At 35.9% G+C, this 19,810-nt stretch overlaps 1 protein-coding gene across 7 annotated transcripts in view; it reads left to right on the forward strand.

Annotated features, from left to right (window-relative positions):
• ROBO1 (roundabout guidance receptor 1) overlaps positions 1-19,810 on the forward strand; it is a 707,723-nt gene that overhangs the window by 612,123 nt on the left and 75,790 nt on the right. For all 7 annotated transcript variants that reach the window (XM_046904542.1, XM_046904541.1, XM_040653484.2 and 4 more), the window contains 3 exons: positions 4,477-4,597; positions 9,520-9,658; positions 10,888-11,015. In XM_046904542.1, the coding sequence (XP_046760498.1) occupies positions 4,477-4,597; positions 9,520-9,658; positions 10,888-11,015 (388 nt within the window). The remainder of the gene's footprint in view (positions 1-4,476; positions 4,598-9,519; positions 9,659-10,887; positions 11,016-19,810) is intronic.

A 19,810-nucleotide genomic window follows, 5' to 3' on the forward strand; every position in this document is an offset into this window, starting at 1 on the left:
ATTAGTTCTTATTAAGTGTGAGGCAGTATGGCTTATTTTGAATTAAATCTTTCTTTGTTGTTAACCAAAGCCAGATGTTTGTAGAAAGCAAGATGGAGATTGTTACAGTTTTAAATGCCTGAGAATTGTATATGCTGAGATACAGGTTTTTTTGTTTGTTTTTTTTCTTACCTGAAGTTGATTTATGACATACTGCATATATATTGGCTGTTTCCACTATCTTGTGGAAAGTATTAAACACTTATGGTAATTCTGATATTTGGTGTCTTGTGATAATACCAAGTGCTAAACAACCTTCAGCTTCCTATGAAGTCACCAAACAATTCAGGATGCAGATAAACCTTAACTCTTCATAGATTTCTATCTTCTTGTAGATAGTAAAAAGGCCATAAAAGAAGGGAAATGTCTCATGAGCAGAACTGTGTCTGATTCTGACTTTCCATGTATTCTAGCCAAATTGTCAGATGTGCCAGAAGGAGCAGCTTTTATCTGTTGTTATTTTTATACCTTAAATACTCCTTCTTTTTAAGGAAAGCTATCTTCGTGTGCATTTTGCCCCATTCATTATAAACTCTAATTTCTAGTCTATCATCATTGCAAGACTGTTTTGTTGGGAAACAATTGAATTGCATTTTGTCATCGCAGATTTATTAGAGAAAGACCAGATGAATGGGTTTTTTTAAAACTTCTTTCATGTGGTATTTTGCATTTGATCTGGAGGAGGCAACACATATCTTTTTAAGGTCTGATAGAATGGAACCAGAAGTGAGAAAGACTCGCTTGAACTTTGAAGTTGAATATGAGCATTGTTGAAGACCTATGCCAAACATGTTTTGATAGCTAGTGTCTCGCAATGGTACTTAAGCATGTTATAGGTAGGGATGAATACATGGGATTCACTTTACATTCACATACAAGGCTTGTAACAAGATACACATTTTAAAGTAAAAAATAAGTAGATATTAATTTATCCTTTTTTATTCAACCACTCTTAAAACTTCAAAATTCTCGTCTGTTGCTTCTATTCCATGCCTTACAGTCTGTGATGCAAAGGTAAGTAATAAAATGGGTATAATAATCTGTTTGGGAATGCTAGACCACATGGACAGAAATGTGCAAACTCTGTGTTTCCTAAATAGGAAATAATAGCACAATTTTACTTGTATATATCACTGTTGATGCTGTTAATTACAATTGCTTGTACTCACCAAGTTCTGCAATCATTGTATTGTCATTAAGAAGTGGAGGGTACACTTTTAAAAGTATAGAACATATCAGATAGGCCAATATCTTATACCCATCACATTTCATTCTAAATAAAATGTGATACTAAGTTCTACTACAGAAGACTGAAATATGTAAGTTTTGTGACGTTACATATGCAGAAACCATGGTTATACATACAGAGATCAATGTTTCATTCTGTAGACTAGGCTTGCTTTAGAATTATCATTGAACAGATTTCATTTATTAAATGGAATGCAACTAAGAGGTAAAAGAAAAATTTAAAAACGATGCTAGTCATCATTATATTTGGATATATTGCCAATCATTTCTCTCATTTTTTTTTTCATTTTTTCTCGTATTACATAGCAAATTTCTCTGAATAGAAAATGAATCGCCCACATATATAAAACATTTATTAATACAGACAGATAGGTGTGGATTTATATATACAGAAATTTACAAACACACACAAACATAAGTGTATAAAATACAGTTGTAGGATAAGTATATGTTTGTACAGCTATTCTGAATACCTGGTGGTATGTTGCAGAACCCTTGGGTAGGTTTTTATGGATTTGATTTATTGGCTGACTAAGTTGATTCATTATTTGTATGATTTTATGCTGCTGGGTGGTCATAATTTACAATTCTGGACCTAGTTACCTATGTGGCTGTCTGGAGTTTTCTGTATCAACATATCTAACTATTTTAAAGAAATAAATGAAGTAGACTTGCTTGAATGGACAATTTACTCATGGGGAGCAAAATATAATCAGGCAGGCAGGTCATAGAAAATAGCTTTCAATAAGTCTTTGTAAATCACCATGTTGTCATATATTCTGTTAGCATGTATGTAACTCCATATGTGTTACAGACAACAAAAGATCATCTGGGAACTTCTGATTGCAATCTTTTTTTTCCCATCAGTATACAGTACTATTTTCATATCCTCTACTTGCAGAACCCAGTAAATTGATAGGCAGAGAACAGAATGAAATCTTGAGGAGACATTAAACATCAAAAGGTGCCATGACATTGTTTCTGTATAAATAAAATATCATACTTGCTTCCATATTTTCAAAATCGAACTGCTTTGGCAGTTAGCAAAGCAATTCTTTTCCCAAGGTATGCAGCATCTACAAGAATAAGTATAATAAAGTTTAGTATGTCTTGTTCACTGGGAAGAAAGGACTTTTTATTTAGTATATAAAAACTTTTCTGGAGGTTTGCTATGTAACGCTATGTTACACTTCTTGTTACTTTTTCAAACGATTACTACTTTGAAGTCTGGTTGGTGTGTTCTGAGGCAGGGGCACAAATATGAGAAGAAGGCTTGAAGCACTCAAACTAAAAGTCCTGGTTAACCATGAAGTGTACACAGACTGTGGAAAGTTCTGATGTGTTACGATTTCAGATACTACCTCCAAATGTGATTTGGCTGCTTACCGCTCTTAATACCGGCTATGCTATAGCTACAAAAATGCACATACATGTATTCCATTGTGTACTTTGTTAGATAAGGCCGTTGGTCCATAATCCGTAAGTACTTGCAGGATTTTCTATTGAGAGAAAAAGTGGCAAACATTACACATATAGAACATAATTTTGTCATAGCTACAGATTTGATTTGCAATGTCCTGTTAATAAATAGAAGGTCTTGATCACTCCTATTTGGATGATGGGCAATTAATTGTTAGAACTCAATGGAAAACCTGGGCAGTGGACCAGCAGAGGAAGTACAATTTCTTCTAGCCATCTGTGAATGCTTAATTATAGATGTGTGTAATTCTGCATGCACTTCTGATATATTTTATCATCATTTTATCATTACAGTATAATTTATCATGTTTTTGTTAATAGATTGTCTTCATAACTGCTAAAGTTCTTAGCCTCTATTTTGCTTTAAAAGGAAAAAGCAAAACACTAAAGATAAAAGGTAAAACAACAGAAAAATCTAAATGTATTAAGAATTTCTATCTTGGAACCACAGTTATTTTCTGTAGGCATGCCATATGTTTGAAAATCTGCCTGAAAGACCATGAGACTAGAAAGAGAATGTTCATAGGCTTATGCAAGACATGAGAGAATGTTTCCTCTAAATCCTTATGTAAATCTCGAATAACTTGGATGAAAATGAGCTTTCAGTAATTTTTAATTGTTCAAATGTTTCTCCTTTAAAGCTTTTTTCCATCTGTGCTTTGAAGAGGACTTGTGATGACTCCTAGAACAAACTAATAGAATAGTTCTTGCTAGTGTTTAAAATCTGTGCAAAATGCACAGTTGTGTCAAGTTGTAAAGGCTTTGGAGGGGATTTTCTTAAATGCCAAAGTCGCAGAGGAGCACAAGTACTACTGGTTGTCATTAGGACTTAAGCTCTTAAGACATGTATGAAAATCACAGATTCCAGTTTACATGGATTTGAAATCATCAGCAGGTTCAGTAAATTCTTGTAATGTGCAAATACGTTTCTTTGTTAAATCCAGCACATTCAATGTTGATGTTTTAATTTCTGCACATATATCTGGACATGTAGGTATTCCTAAATGAGTATGGAAATACTTTTGGAATTGTTTTTTAAAACCCTTTGTATATATTGATAGAAAGTAAGTAGCATTCTGTGATTTAGGGACAGGTAAAACAAGAATAAAAATAGGTAGATTATCAGCTATGTTATGCCCTCCCCTCATGCTTACTGTTTCAGGAGGTTAACAATCTTAAAGTTTCAAGTTCTTAAAATATGTGCATTTGCAGGTTACTTTTTATTATCATTATTATTCATACTTGAAATTCCCATTGAAATTACAGCATTACTAGATTCTATGTTATACAGGATGGATCTTTTATGTTCTCAAACAATGACTGCCAAAGGCAAAGGAATGAAATTTGTATGCAACACTATCTGTGTTACATGTGCATGTTCATTTATCTCAATAACTGACTGTCATCTTTGTGTGTGTACATCTTACAATGATAATAAGAGACCAACACTGTTCAAGATGTCACATTTTCAAGGATAGATTTCTAGCTGCAGGCAACTTGAGCAAAATACCTCATAGAGGGTACACATATATAGAACACTCTCTTCTTGTCACTGACCATGTTAGATCCTTTTATGTTGTTTCCCCCTTGGCTTTTATTTATTGTTTTTTTCCATAGGTGCCTTGAACTTCAGTATTTTTCAAGTTAATAAATACTGTTAAATCATTCATTCCTCTTATGTTATTTTCTATTATCCTTGATTTGTCCTAGATCAGAGGTGGAAAGCTTATGATCACATACACAAGAAAGAATGATGCTGGCAAGTACGTTTGTGTTGGAACAAATATGGTTGGAGAACGTGAAAGTGAAGTTGCAGAGCTCACTGTTTTAGGTAAGAACTTTCCTTTAAGACTGTGTTAATGAAAATGTCCACAAATATGAAAATGTCCAACTTTGTTCTTCTTAGAAGCCTTTAATTAAGAGTTTTCAGTGTTTATCATAGAATCATAGAATCACCAAGTTTGGAAAAGATCTCCAAGATCATCTAGTACAACTGTCCAACTACCACCAATATTTCCCCACTAAACTATGTCCCTTAGTACTGTATCTAAACATTTCTTGAACACCTACAGGGACGACAACTCAACTACATCCCTGGATGTGCCTGACAACCCTTTTGGAGAATAAATTTTTCCTAATATCCAACGCTGTAAATAAACAAAGCTGGCCCCAGTACTGATGTCTGGGGAGCATCACTTATGACTGGCTGTCAAATGCATTTAACTCCAATTGCAGCAACCCTTTGGGCCTGTCCACCCAGGCAGACTTTTACTCAGCAAATGGTACATCTGTCTGAGCCATGAGTAGCCAGTTTCTTCAGGCAAAAACTGTGGGAAACTGTATCAAATTTAGCCTTGCTAACTCCAACTAAACTGCATCCACAGCATTTTCTTTTTCTACTGAGTGGATCATCCTGTCACAAAACGTGTTTGGGCTGGTCAGTCAGGACCTATCTTTTATGAATCCATGCTCGCTGGGCCTGATCACCTGGTTGTCCTGTACATGCCGGGTGACTGTGCTAAGAATTATCTGTTCCATGACCTTCCCTGGCACTAAGCTCAGACTGACAGGCCTGCAGTTCCCCAGATCCACTTTTCTGCTCTTCTTGTAGAAGAGTGTTACATTAACCAACCTCCAGTCAACTGAGACATCCCCAGTTAAAATAGGACGGCTGGTAAAGTACTGAAGGTTTGGCAGGCACTTCCACCAACTCCTTCAGTACCCTTGGGTGGATCCCATCCCCGTAGATTTGTAGATGTAGTAGGTTACTAACCATTTCCCCTTCAATTATTAAGGTTTCGTGCTGCTCTCTGCCTCTGTATTGCAGCTGAGTGGGCTGGATGCCCTGAGAAGAAACTACTTTTACTCATAAAAAGTGGGGCAAAGAAGACGTTTAGTATCTCAGCCTTTCCTCATCTCTTGTCAGTATGTTTCCATTCACATCCAATAAAGATGGAGATTCTCTTTAGTCCCTCTTTTATTGTTTATGTACTTATAAAAACATTTTTATTGTCTTTTACTGTAGGGGCAAGTTTAATTCTAGTTGGTTTGGGGCCTTATAATTTCCTCCTTGCATAACCTCATGACGTTTTTTAGTCTTCTTGAGTTACCTGCTTCTTCTTCCAAAGGTCAGAAACTATTATTTTTCTTGAGTTCCAGAAGAAACACTGTTCAGACTGGTTGGTCTTCTTTCCCACAAGCTTTTCTTTCAGCACATATGAACAGCCTGCTTCTGTGCCTTCAAGATGTCATTCTTTAAGAATGTCTTTGTGGACTGCACCTCCCTCTGGAGGTCTTTGTGGACTCCTTTGTCCTTCAGAACTGCCTCCCAAGGGACCTGTCAACCTGGTCCAAAATCCACTCCTACAAAAATCCAAAGTAGTGGTTCTGCTGACTGTAGAACTTTTTATTCAGCTTTAAGGTCTGTCTTGTCAGTCTTACACTGTCATCTGTCTTCACCAATATTTAGAAATATGATGCAGGCAACTTGAAGTCTTGTTCAGAGTTTTTTATGAAGCAGTATTTTCCTTAATAAATTGAGCTTATATGCCATTTTTAAGTTGTTGAGCTGGGAATATCCAGCAAGATAGTGTGATAACTTTTTAGAAGCTAAAGAAGGCTTCATGTGATCCACCATCTTGTTGGTTGTTTTTGTTTGTTTGTTTGTTTGTTTTTCATATACAAACACCTTTGGAGCACTTTGGGAGGAAATTTATCATTAAATAGCCTTTAAAATCTTCCAAGCAACATCTAAGATTGAAAGAAGGTTGTATTTATATGAGTAACCTGAGCTCCTACTCAACTGCAATGGTGAATCAACCATTTACTAATCAGAGAATCACTATATGAACTGTTACATGTAATTTATGCTGGAAAATATTACTTTTTCTGAAAACTTATAAGAGGGAATCATTAGAGAGATCTTTCTTTGAATTTTACTCCATGTGGTTTTCTTTTCAGATGTAATTCTGATATTCATCCTGTGAGTGAGCATTTCTTTTAAAAAAGGACAAGCTTTGACTGTCTTATCAAGTCAGACTTTAGATACAAGTCAAAAAGCAAGAGAAGCATTCTGACCTCATATATTAATATCTTTCAGCATAAATCTTCTGATTATGGTTTTTTTGTTATCTGGAAGTTGAAATTTTGCTTTTAGGCATGCTTTAGATCAGAGGGAGGATTATAAGCCAGAGACTGTAATATTAGAAAGTTTCAAAGTGTTCCCTGCTAAGCTTTCCTTGTATTTACCAAAGAATTGTCTGACAAAGATAGACACTCAAACTAGTATCAGTGTGATTCTTTTAACCACTTGAATAACAGTATTATGAATAAGCAGACAAAAGCTCTTGGACTATTACTCTTCTGTAGGGAAGTGAACTAAGGAACAGTATGTCCCAGGGTTCAATTCTGTTCAACATTTTTATCAGTGATCTGCATACAGAAGCAGAGTGCATCCTCAACAAGTTCACTGATGATTCTAAACTGGGAGCTGCTGTTGACGCCCTGGAGGGATGAGAGTCCTTGCAAAGGGGTTTAAGTAGTTGGAGCCATCAACAACAGCGTGAAGTTCTTCAAAGGAAATCCTGAACTTGAGACAGAGTAATGCCTGCCACAGGCACAGTCTGGGCAATGAATGGTTGGAGAGCAACTCAGCAGAAAGGGATCTGAGAGTGCTGGTGACAGCAGGCTCAGCGTGAGCTAGCAGTGTGCCCGGGCAGTCAAGAGTACAAACCACATTTTGGGATTGTATTAAAAAGAGTCAATTCTCTTGTGTTGAGCACTGGTGTGTCCTCACCTTAAATGTCATGTATAGTTCTGGGCTCAACCATAGAAAAAGAATGCTAAGGTCCTTGAGAGCATCCAGAGGAGGGCAACAAAGCTGATAACAGGGATGAAGGCATGTCCTGTGAGGAGAGGCTGAGGACAACTGGACTGGCCAGTCTGGAGAAGAGATTGAGAGGTGACCTCACCATTCCCTGTAGCTGCCAAAGAGGGAGATGCAGAGCGAGGTGCAGGGCTCTGCACCTGGGAACCAATCATAGAGCATGAGGGAGGGACACAAAGCTGCTCCAGGGTAGCCTTACACTGGACGCTGAGATACATTTCTTTAAGGTAAGGGTGGCTGTACACTGGATCAGTCTTCCTAGGGAGGTAGTTGAATACCCAGTGCCAGTCAGTGTTCAAGAGGGACTGCAGAAAAATATTGAAAAAACTTTGTTTGCAACAATAATTATTTGGCCAAGTATGTTGTCAGTTCTTACCTCCTTGGTTTTACATTTCAATCAGAATTATGTAAAACAGAACCGTAAGTTCTGTAAATTTTCTGTGAAACAGGTCTCCTCCTGGTCTGGACATCCTCCAGACTAATGGAGTTCCTTTTATAGGGTTTTGTGTTGTCTCTTCCAATTCAGTCCTTTTTAAACCATCTTTTAAGGCTTTATAATGATGAATTTCTAAATTTTTGTCTATATCAAAATGATATTCATGAAGTATGATACTAGTCAAATCTAACACAGATGTCACATGCTAAGAATATGAAGCTGTCTTTTCTTCTGTCTGGTTCTTTTGCACTCTTGTCAGAAATAATGTAGTGTATTTTTTGAATATTTACAGTTCCTGATTGTGCCAATGGCTTCAGACTCTTCCAGTTTTAGTGGGCTGATATGCATATCATTAATGTGTACAAGTCTAAACATGTAGCTGTCTTCTTAACTCCCTTAAAGTTTTCACAGCTTTGTAGACAAAAAGTTCATCTGCCTTAAGCAGTAGAACATGAAAAGCACTCCCGTTCTCTTATGGACACGCTGTTGTCGTCTTATGCTGCCTTTCCGGATGAATAATTCCTGGAGTATCCTGGTAGTTGTGAAAATGCTTTTCTTTCATGTGCTTGTGCAAACCTCACTGTCCCCCTGGTGTAAAATTCTATGGATGCATCATATAGCTTTGGACCCTATTGTAAGTAGAAAAGTGTATGGATTTCTTTCCTGAAATTTCTAGCTTGTAGAAGGGTTGCCACAACACCATGACGTGCTGAAATCTCATTTTCTTTCAAAATACCTGAGAAAACTGTGCAAAATGTATATATCTGACTCTAGTGATCCAGAACTGAGCTCATCCATGTCCTACCATGTATGTCAGGAATAACAGCAATATTTGAGAACCAGAATTATGGAAAAAAAAACTTTTTTTTTTTTCTTACTTTATACGTGCTCATGAAAGAAAAATGTCTCTTTCTAAAGTACAGTGGAAATGCTTGTACCGAACTCTAGCTGCTTCAGAAGTGTGCAAGCACCCTCATAGAGATACTGTGCTGGGCATTACTTAGAATCTAATGACATAGTATTTAGTTTGTGCCCTCTGCCTGTTTGAAGCTGCGCAAAGGCTGAGTAGTCATTTGTCTGAGGCCTTGGAGCATGTCTGTTTCTTTCTGAGGATCTGTATGTATTCAGATTAGCTGTTTAAGTTGTGTTTTGCTTCAGTTACATTTGATATTATGCTATATAGGAAAGAAGACTGTGTTTGGATCCTGAGGTGAATAATGCTAGCTGTCTGCATGGCTACAGATCTTGTCTACTGGCTGAGCTCCTATCCCGAGGTTAAGAGCCAGAGGAACAATGGTAGAATCAGCTTCATTGGATTCATCCCACTGTTCCCATTGCTCTAAAAATGGAACTTAGGGAAAATCATAACCTCACAGTTCAGGCACAAAACTTCTGGACTAATCCTATTTATATATATTTTTTTCCCTTTTAGAAAGACCGTCTTTTGTGAAGAGACCAAGTAATTTGGCTGTAACTGTGGATGACAGTGCTGAGTTTAAATGTGAGGCAAGAGGTGACCCAGTCCCTACAGTAAGATGGAGGAAAGATGATGGGGAATTACCAAAAGCGAGGTGCGTGCAGTATATAGAATTATCTTTCTGTTGACAATTAGTTTGCTACATGATATAGCCATTTGACAGCTAGCAATATTTTTTCTTGAATTAAGACAGCCTACTAAGATATTTCTAATTACCATGGATCACTGAAATTATAATTTATATTAAAACTTAAGAACTACTTCTTCCAAACCTTCTGTTGTGACAACACACAAATACAACAACAAAAAAAAAAGAACTCAGTTGAGTCATTAATATCTGAAATAGATTAATTCTCTACCTGATATGTCTTCTGTAATTATTAAAACTGATGGAGAATGTATAACAGATAAATTAGGTTACACCAACAAGAAGTATTGGAATTGCAATTGATGGGAAATGCAATATGTTAATGAACCAAACTGCCTTGATTATACCTGTTTTTGTTATTAAGAGTCTAACTTTTTTTTTTCTGTCTTTACTGCAATTGAGGCCAATTCTGTGATAGATTATTTATTTATTTTCTTGAAATTCCCAAACATCACTTAAAAACCTGATGGGGATAGTGGGAGGGAATTGAAGAAGACACGGTATCAGTTGTCATCCAAATTCAGAATCCTGTTAATCTAGTCTATAGCTTTAATAAAAGCTATTGCATTTTTAAGAGAAATGTCTGCTTTCTGTGAAGAGAAACACATTGACAGCATTATTTAAAGAGGAAGAAAAGGTGACGAGAGGAGAGGAAATGGTAAAAAGCCATATCGTTCTTTAAGAAAAATATTGAATGTGTTGTGATTTATCTTTTAATTTTAAGTAATTCTCGTCTTCCTGGAGGCAATGTTTTCTTTTCAACCATATTAAAAAATAATAATAATTCTTCAATTCAGATGGAAACATTATGGTGAAAATAATAACTACTATTAAATTTACCTGTTAAGAGTGTTCTAATACTTACAAAGTTCTGCAGTAGAGCTTTACAATTGTATTACACCAGTGAAATTCTAGTGATGTCAGAGAAACTGACTTGTGCTGGAAATTAAATCATAAACAGGTTTGCATATTTATAGATACGTTTTGCTTTGAAAAGTTTATTTTTACATTCTTAATTCATAACAATCATTACAAATACTTATAGGGGAAATGGATGAATAAAAAAATCCAATGGAAAAACACCTTTATAGAATTTGTACAAAGATTTGCCTTAGCTCTTAGCTTTTAGTTCTGTATTACGTACCTTAGTTATATATTACTATGTATATTTAAAGATATGAAATTCGTGATGATCATACCCTGAAAATCCGGAAAGTTATGGCAGGAGACATGGGCTCATATACTTGTGTAGCAGAAAATATGGTTGGAAAAGCTGAAGCATCGGCAACTCTAACAGTGCAAGGTAAGAATGTTTCGTTATGTGTTGCTCTAACCTACAGTTAAAAGAAATGGGTTATGTATACAGCAACTTCTTAGACTTCCTATAGGCAAACTAGTAGAGTCTGAGCACAACCCAAATGACAGTGTAAGCACAGGTGCTACTTATTTAGTATCCATGCTGTGCTGCAAAAATGTATTACAAAAGTATAGTTATAGTTTATATTGTACTCTTAAGGAACAGGAGAATTTCAAATGTAGCATTTCTTGTAAGCAATCTTCATGTTACTGGGGTGGGGGATTGAGTACATTCTGAATTTGTGTGATCAGAATTATGTTACTTACCATCTTTGTATCTGAAATACTAACAGAAAGAGTAAAACCAGTTTTGCCACACTATTTTTCTTTAATTTTAGCTTCAGGTATCTGCTGAACTTTTTCAATTAAATGTAGTAAAGAAGTGGTGAATGATAAATGCGTGTGTGTATCTTTTAATACATTAACCTAGACCACTGGAATTTCTGTTTCTTTTTCATTATAAAAGCATAGCATAGCACTACTGTTTCTTTGTAAGATAAAATTCAGCGGAACTCAGTGAACTAATATGTATAAAAATTCTTCATTGCCTTTATATACACAATCCAGATGTTCGCTATTCAGATAATCCTTCTCTTCCTTTCCTGGCTAGCAGACAGGCAATGATGTCATACTGAAGCTTTTTTTTTTTTTTTTTCTTTTTTTCTTTCCTGCACGCTGATGCTCCTTCTGTCCTTTTTTTCTGTTCAGAGGGAATTAGTCATTATGGAGTTCTGGGGAAGTATAGGCTTAGAAGTATTTTATTTGGTAACAAGGCCTCTCTTTTGACACATTTACTGTAAAAGGAAAGGTCTTGTCCTTAACCCGCTCCCCTTTTCCACTAGAAACATTTGGTGTCCTTAACACCTGCAGCTGTTAGGAAAATACAGGAAGGAATTCTTTGGTTGAAGCTCTCATAAAACCAAGAATTTGGAGACATTGTCTTCCATTAGTCATCATGTTTATATATGTAAACCGACACCTTATGTTTGCAAAATAATCAGCTCTTATGCTCAGCATTTTAAAATAAAAGATTAACAGGTGAACAGTAAGCAGTTTATTTAAAATAAAAAGCCTGAATTATTTTTAACATGGCCATTTGTTCTGAAGATCGTGTCTTACATTGAATGTTAATCTTTTAGGATGTTAACATTAAGAAAAATCCCATTATAACTGATTGAGTGGTTACCTTTCAGGAAATAAGCTATCAGTAACCGTAATCCTCCTTATTCCTATTCAAATGATATGCAAACACATTCTGTTAATTCCATTTGGGTCTATGGTACTACTCAGATATAAAATGACAAGTTTATAGCTGTTAGAGATATAGAATGAGATCTTCTGAATTTAGATAATAAAACAGTGCCTCTAAGGTACGGTATTATAACCTAAGTAAGTTTTGCTTAAGCAAGATTTTTGAGTTATGTTTTTGTAAGTACTTATACAGTAGATATTTACATAGTAACAGCCTTGCTCTGTGGATATTGTCATAAGAAAATTAGTTTCTCAATGTGTATGGATTATTTCCTGATCTATTTTTCTGCACTGATATGTCTGTAGAATGAATTGACCTGAGAAATCTTAATGGGTGAGGCCAATTTTTAGTTTTTAAGGCAGTAAATTATGATCAAAATCCACTTATTAGAGTGTCTAGGAGTCCTAAGTTTATGGAAGAAAGTAAAAAAAAAAAAGATTCCTCTAGAAAGCATACATTTTCCATTCTTTTTTTTTTTTTTCCCCATGCTTTTCCTTCTCTTTCTCCTGCTTCTCCTCTCATAGTTCTCTTCTTGTTCTTTTCTGATCACACTTTTCACTCCTCTGCTTTCTTGTTTAAACCACATATTTTTCTGAAGGGTCAGCTAATTGGCTATACTACATCCAGAGAGGTAGATTTGGTCTTGTTTCAGTGTTTAAGATGACCTTGATCTTACAGCTCACTAAGGAATGCATTTTGTTTGTTTGTTTGTTTGTTTGTTTCTCCAAGTTGTATGAAATGGAAAATGAAATGAAAATGGCACGTCTTGTGAACTTTCAGTAATTTGTATGTGTTCTGCTGACTGAGGAGTAATACATAAGTACAAGATTCTTTTATGCTGAATAGAGATATTTCCATTACATGTTTGTAAATAGAGAACTGTGTTACAAATCATGGCCTCAAAAGTTAAATCTGCCACCTGTGTATCCCTTTTAAATTCAACAAAGGACAAAGAAAGTTGGTTGGCTTGTCTGTTTGCTGGTGATGTTTTCATGCCAGGTTGCCCTTTAAAGCAAGGAAATGTTAGTGGTAACCCCAGAAGACGTCTGTTTTAGGAGAGGGGCAGTCATAGCCTGACAAGAGTCTATGCAGTCAAACTGCTGTCTTTAACTAAACATGACATAAAGCAGAAAGTGCTGTAAGCTGTGCACTTCAGGACACTTCTCAGGCCTAAGGATCAGTGGCACTGCTAAAAAGATTATAGGTTCTGTGCTCATCATTTCTCAGGCCTCACACACTGATTGAACTGTGTATGTTCTGCAGCCCAGGGTTATCTAGGGTATTGAGAGGTGGAGATTGTAACACTGTGGCTAATTGAGATACCCAGGTGACAGGGATGTGTTGACAAGAGGTGATTAATAGTGAACCTGGTGTCTCACCAGGGAGCTAGCCAGAATCTAGCAGTACTTCAGAATTAGCTGTAGCAGAATTGGACCTTCGGTTCATCACTGACCCTGTTTGATCTAGCAGGCATTGGAGTACAGAGGACATGCCCTGCAGTGCTCTATACAATTGTACACTGCATCATCTAACCTGGGAACAAATTCTCCCTCTATCTGTGGTCCAATAACCATCAGCTGAGATCAATCAACTGTATATAATGGGAGGCTAATGATAGGAAATGCAGAATGTCAGAGGGATATTTTCATTCCAGTGTTGTTCCTGCTTGTGGCACCAGTATCACAGGTTCTGGATATTGGAACCTATTTCCCAGCATAAAGATGCCAAATTTGGAGGATTATAAGTGTTTCCTCTCTGTGTGTGAGGTACAGGTGCTGTATTTTTATTTTTTAATTTTTTGCAATTTCACTACTAGTACTAAACCAAGTTTAGATTTTGTGGTTGATATCAAAGTTTGAACCCCTCACTTAGGCTTTTACTGTTTCAGCTTAAAAGTCTTTTCATTATAAAAGTTCTTTGTCAAGTTATCTCTATTTTATTCCTGAAAAATTAAATAGTTAAGCAAATTTAATCCTGGTGTTGTTTACATTCTCTTAAAATTAGATAGCTGCAGTCCACTGTTTTCATTTGGTATCAATGTGTAGTGCATATGTCAGGCATCCATAGACACTGCTGAAAATACATGGAAGAGTTTTGTTCAGGAGATGATTAATTATTAAATAGCTAAATCAATACAAGCTGCCAGGAAGCAGCCTGGAGTGCAATACGTTTTATTTTACTGATCTGTAATAAGTAGCTGATGTGCTCCAGCAAAGGCAAATGATGGCCAAAAGTGTATCTCTGGATCCACTGGATTAATGTCTTAGTCTCTAGTACTAAGCAAAATGTTTCTATTTATTGTGCACATATGTAATATATATGCAAGATGCTTTTCATGTATTCATGGAGATGACCATTATGTGTTTTATGCCTTGAAGCAGGACTATAGAAATGATAATATATACAATTTAACTGAGTCCCGATTTCTGAAGATAAACAAAATTACCAAGAATACATGCCTCAGAACCTCTGTTCTAAAAAGAATTCATTTTACCATTAGTGGAAATAGCAATAGGCCTTCTTCAAAAACATGCAAAATTCACATGGAATCATAAAAATGCTTTTAAGTTAATCTAGCAATGAAAAGTTTTACATAGTTTTACCTACTTGCTTTTCTCCTATTTGAAGTATGTAATTAGGCTTTTTTTTTTTTTTAATGCATCCTAATAATAAGTCCATAATATATGCTGAAATGAAACTTACTCTCTGAAACAACTGGAAATTATGATTGCAGAGGAAGTCCTCTTATGCTGTTGGACAAGAGACCACTGTAGCAATGACAGCATTCCTGATGCTGGTCATCAGGAAGAATAAGTTATGTTGGTCAATTGGAGAGGTCTTTACATGTTGGTGTCTCTTGGTTGGTCACCAGTTGGCTGGTAGTAACCAGCAATTCTTAAGATTATGTTCTTTGTAACTCCTTTTCCTCAAACACCAAATGTGAAGGAGCTAGCAATATTTGTTTGTAGTGCCTTGCTTAAAAGACACCTACACATGCTGGAGCAGTAACTGAACCCTGAATTGTAAATGTTGTTCAAAGGCACTAAACATATTCAACACTATCCATTTGGCAGGAAGATAGAAATCCTGAGGAAATTAGTCTGGCAAATTCTTACTTTGCAGTGGTGCTCTTTTGATATCAGGTTTGTTTCAGCTTATGAAGTTATTAATGTTATTTAAAAAAGGTCAACAGAAATTGCCTTACAACGACAAAAACTTTCCATAAATGTCTTCTGGCTGTGATTTTGCTGGGCTAGTCAACTGACAGGGAATTTTAATTTGAAAAGGTGGCACATGCATCAGGTCTGGAATTTCCTCCACCTTCCACTCCTCTTTTATAAAGTAGCTTCAAGGCACAGTATAGAGACATCTATTTAATTAGGTTTCTGGGTAGGGCTAGGAAAACTACCCTGAGTGAAAAGAAATAGGATTTACTCTTTTATCTGTCACATACCATATAAATGTTTCCACTGTGTGAGGCTTCTGGTACACATTATAAATTGGTGTAAATGTATTTGCTCTATAGGCATCTGAGATGCACACATTAAAGTAAAGAAGAAAAAATCTGATTTTTTGTGATTTTTTTTTTTTTTTAATGCTATTGTGGTGTATGGTGGCTAGTATGTGTTCCATTGAGTGCTTCACTGGGTCATGGGTGGATTTAAGCACTTGATTTTTAAAACAACGATTTGGATTTAAATTTTAAAAATTACACTTATCTACTTGATCTCTCTTTATGCCACTTTTTCTCCTTTTTGAAAAACTTGATTTTAAGCAATGCACTCTTTTACATCCCCATGAAGGAGAAAGGAAGAATAATGATTATCTTGTGAAGTTCAGGATTTTTTAATTAATAAATTTCTGGCAGGATAAATGAGAGGAACTGTCTCTTGTGATTTGTATAGCTTAAAGGGATAGCCTTTTCCCCGTTAATTACTGCTGTAAACTATGACAGTACTTCAGATTCCTATCAATGATCTGAGGAGTCTGACTGCAATCTATTTCTGGTGAGAGATTATAAATCTTAGAAGTTAATCAGAGGGAAACGAGGAAACTATCTCAAGAAGAGATTAGTGCCCTGAAGGTTCTTGTTCTACTGATGCAAGCGATGAACACTGAGATTCCTGAAGCATTTGTAGAACTTGGAAAAGGAACCAGTAAATAAATATTTGAAATTTATTAAAAAAAAAAAAAAAAAAAAAAGAGAGAGATTTATTGTTGCTTCAAATCCATGTAACATATTTTGATAAATAACTGCTTTTATGGTTTTTCAGTTTGTAACTGGAGTTCTGTTTTTTTTTTACATAGTATCCCATAACAATTAATGCAGTTGCTTACAGGGAGGTAGTGCCTTACAACTTTAGAGAACCGTTAGAACCATTACTGCAGTTTAGTACTTTGAAACAAGAAGTTGAGACAAATGTTTCTCAGCAAGTAGAACAGGAGTTCAAATAATTTGGAGGAACATTACTACAGAAATATGTTGAAGCTAGAGGTTTTCTCCCATGGAAAGGGTTTAATTGAAGCCCCATCTGGAGTACTGCATCCAGGCTGGGCCCCCAGCACAAGGAAGTTTTTGGAAAGGGTCCAGAGGTCAAGAGGATGATCCAAGGACTGGAACACCTCTCCTATGAAGATAGGCAGAAGGAGCTGGGCTTGTTCGGTCTGGAGAAGAGAAAGTCGCTTGGAGACCTCATTGTGGCCTTCTGGTATTTAAAGGGAGATTATAAACATGAGGAAAATCAACTTTTTATGCGGGTAGATAGTGTTAGGACAAGGGGCAATTATATTAAGCTAATGGAGAAGAGATGTAGATTAGATGTCAGGTGGGAGTTTTTTACTGAGGGAGTGGTGAAGTGCTGGATCAGGTTGCCCAGAGAGACTGTGGATTCCCCATCCCTGCAGGTGTTTAAGGCCAGGTTGGATGGGACCCTGGGGAACCTGATCTAGTGCTTGATCTAGTGGCTGGCAACCCTGCCTGTGACATTGAGGGACCTTGAGGTCCCTTCCAACCCAAGCCATTCTCTGATTCTGTGATTCTATATCTTTTCATATCTCACCACAGAGAATTTAAGAAGGTATATTTGAATTAAAAAAACTCAGAACTAATTAAAAAGTAGCAAAGACTTTTTTTTGTAGTGCCTGCAATTTCTTAAAGCCCAGGGCTAAGGAAAACTAAATTGTTTTTGTATCAAGCTTCGCTATTACAGACTTTCTTTTGTGAATACTATTCTAAAGATAACATTTCAATAATTCTATCATTACAGTAGACAAAGTAGTATTTTACTGCATGTTGTTGTGCTTAGGGATTTGGGGATTTATGTATAAAATTAAATAGACTGCAAGCAATAATAACTTACTTTGGTTATTCATTAAATAGTACTTCTGCTAAATGATTATTCTGAAATAAATTTAGGCCTTATTAAATTATAGTAAATATCTTCAAAAAGGTAACAGACTTTGTTGGCCTTTTTTTGTAACCAATAACTAATTTTCATAAGGACTTATACACTGATTATAGTACACTCCCTTATTTTTGTAATATTATGGGCATAATTAAAATCAGTTGTCTCTGTGAATTAGTTCTTGACAAAAAATACTGACATGTAACAGCAATGTGTTCAAACATTATTATGCTAAGCTGTCTGAGGTGCTGTTTGTGTCTATGAATTATGTTTTGTTTGAACACTAAAATAATTCATCGTTAGGTGCTGAATAACACTCAAGAACAAATACAGGTAATAAAGTGTCTTGCAGTCATTATGTGCAAGCTACGTCACCCTGTAGGCTTAGTATCAGGAGCTTCCAGTGCAAGAAGAAACCTGCTTAAACTGATAAATATCAGGTACTCTTGTGTTATTCTCTGTGGAAGAAAAGTGCACACTACTTTGGTCCCTATGACCACACATGAATTCCTAAGATTGGGGGTGATTTTTTTTTTATTTGATTATGGAATAGGGTGAGAGAACTACAAAATAATAATAGTAAAAATAGGTCTGAATGTCTGAATGTACATCACATTGTTTGTTGTCTCATCATAAATACCCAGTGCTCTCTAAACACAGTCCTGAGGGGCATTCTCCTCTCTTTTGCATCTTTCAGTGGCATATAGAACTTGCATTTACTCAAATGGAACAGCTGCTATCACTTTTGGAACAGTTAAGGTAGCACATTGATTCTTGGATCTCAGGACAGAGGAAAAAAGTCAGCCAAGAGTTCTGCTGCAGTTCAGTCTTCCATCAGCAAGAGCTGATGACCTTCTCTGTACCTCTTTTTTGAGTTATTGGGTGCTCAGATTGTGTCATTTTCCCTTGAAGAGTGTAACTAACTGAAATAATAAAAATAGAACCTCAAAACTTATTTGCTAATATCCCTAGATAACCAAATCTGCAGCAATACTTCATTTCAAACTACTAGTAATTTTGAAAGCATTACAGTCTTTTGGCAAAAGTAAACAACTCCTTCACTGTATGAGAAACAGACAGTGGATTTTTTTTAGTTTTATTTTTGTTTTTGCAGATTGTCTTTAATTCTCTTGGTAGCTTTTTCCCTTTTCAACATGCCTAACAGTAAAAATTACTAGTACATAATGGTTATTTCCATTGTATCGAGTTCTTAAATGTTGCAATTTTTGCTATAATTAAAAACTGTTAATGCATCCCGAATACCTGGCAGATAAAACATCAAAAAAATAAGTTTGAGTGCTAGCATGCCATTTGTAGACTTGAGTTGCCTGTATCTGGGAATGTGTTGTCTCACTAATAAGAGAAGTTCAGATTCCTTTTGAGAAAGTATCTGTTTCATTCGGCATACCTTACTGAGTATCACCTATAAAAAATAACATTTTGTAGATACCAGAAGTTGCTTCACTGTGGAGGTTTATTGTACTTCCCTTTTTTGTGTGTGCTTGGAATCCACTGATTAGAAGTCTTGGGCTACTTCTCACAAACAGCTTTAACTTATTAGAAGATGGTCACTATGGATTAAATACCTTTTTCAAAGAAGAAAACTCTACTGTCATAAATGGCTTGGAAAAAAAATTACATTCCATTTCCTGTTCTGTTCTACCATCTTTCATTGTAAGTCAAAAAACGCAGTGGAGAGCTTCTAAGAATTCTTCAAATAGTATCCAGCCATCATATTCTTTTTGTACTTCTGCACAGCTTATTTAAAATGTCTCTATCTCTTTTCCCTCTTTTAAAAGGCTTTAATATAAATATTTGTAGCCATGACTACTTAGATTGCAGCAGTGCCTAAAATTACCTCCGTTCTTTTTAAACAGAGGGGAAGACGACTCTTCTTCAAAAGGGAGCACCTGGGGAACAGGACTCCACAGTTTACTGAGTTGCTCCAGTTTTAAAATGGATGGAATTAAGCCTCTCCTAAGTGCTCCCACTAAATTGGGTGTAGTTTATATGATGTTTTAGGAAGACTAAGAGCAAGGCAGGGGAAGAGAAAGTAGGAGAGGAACTTCTGGAAGGACTTAAATC

This window comes from Gallus gallus, chromosome 1 (genome assembly GCF_016699485.2).
Source record: "Gallus gallus isolate bGalGal1 chromosome 1, bGalGal1.mat.broiler.GRCg7b, whole genome shotgun sequence".
NCBI classification, from domain to species: Eukaryota; Metazoa; Chordata; class Aves; order Galliformes; family Phasianidae; genus Gallus; species Gallus gallus.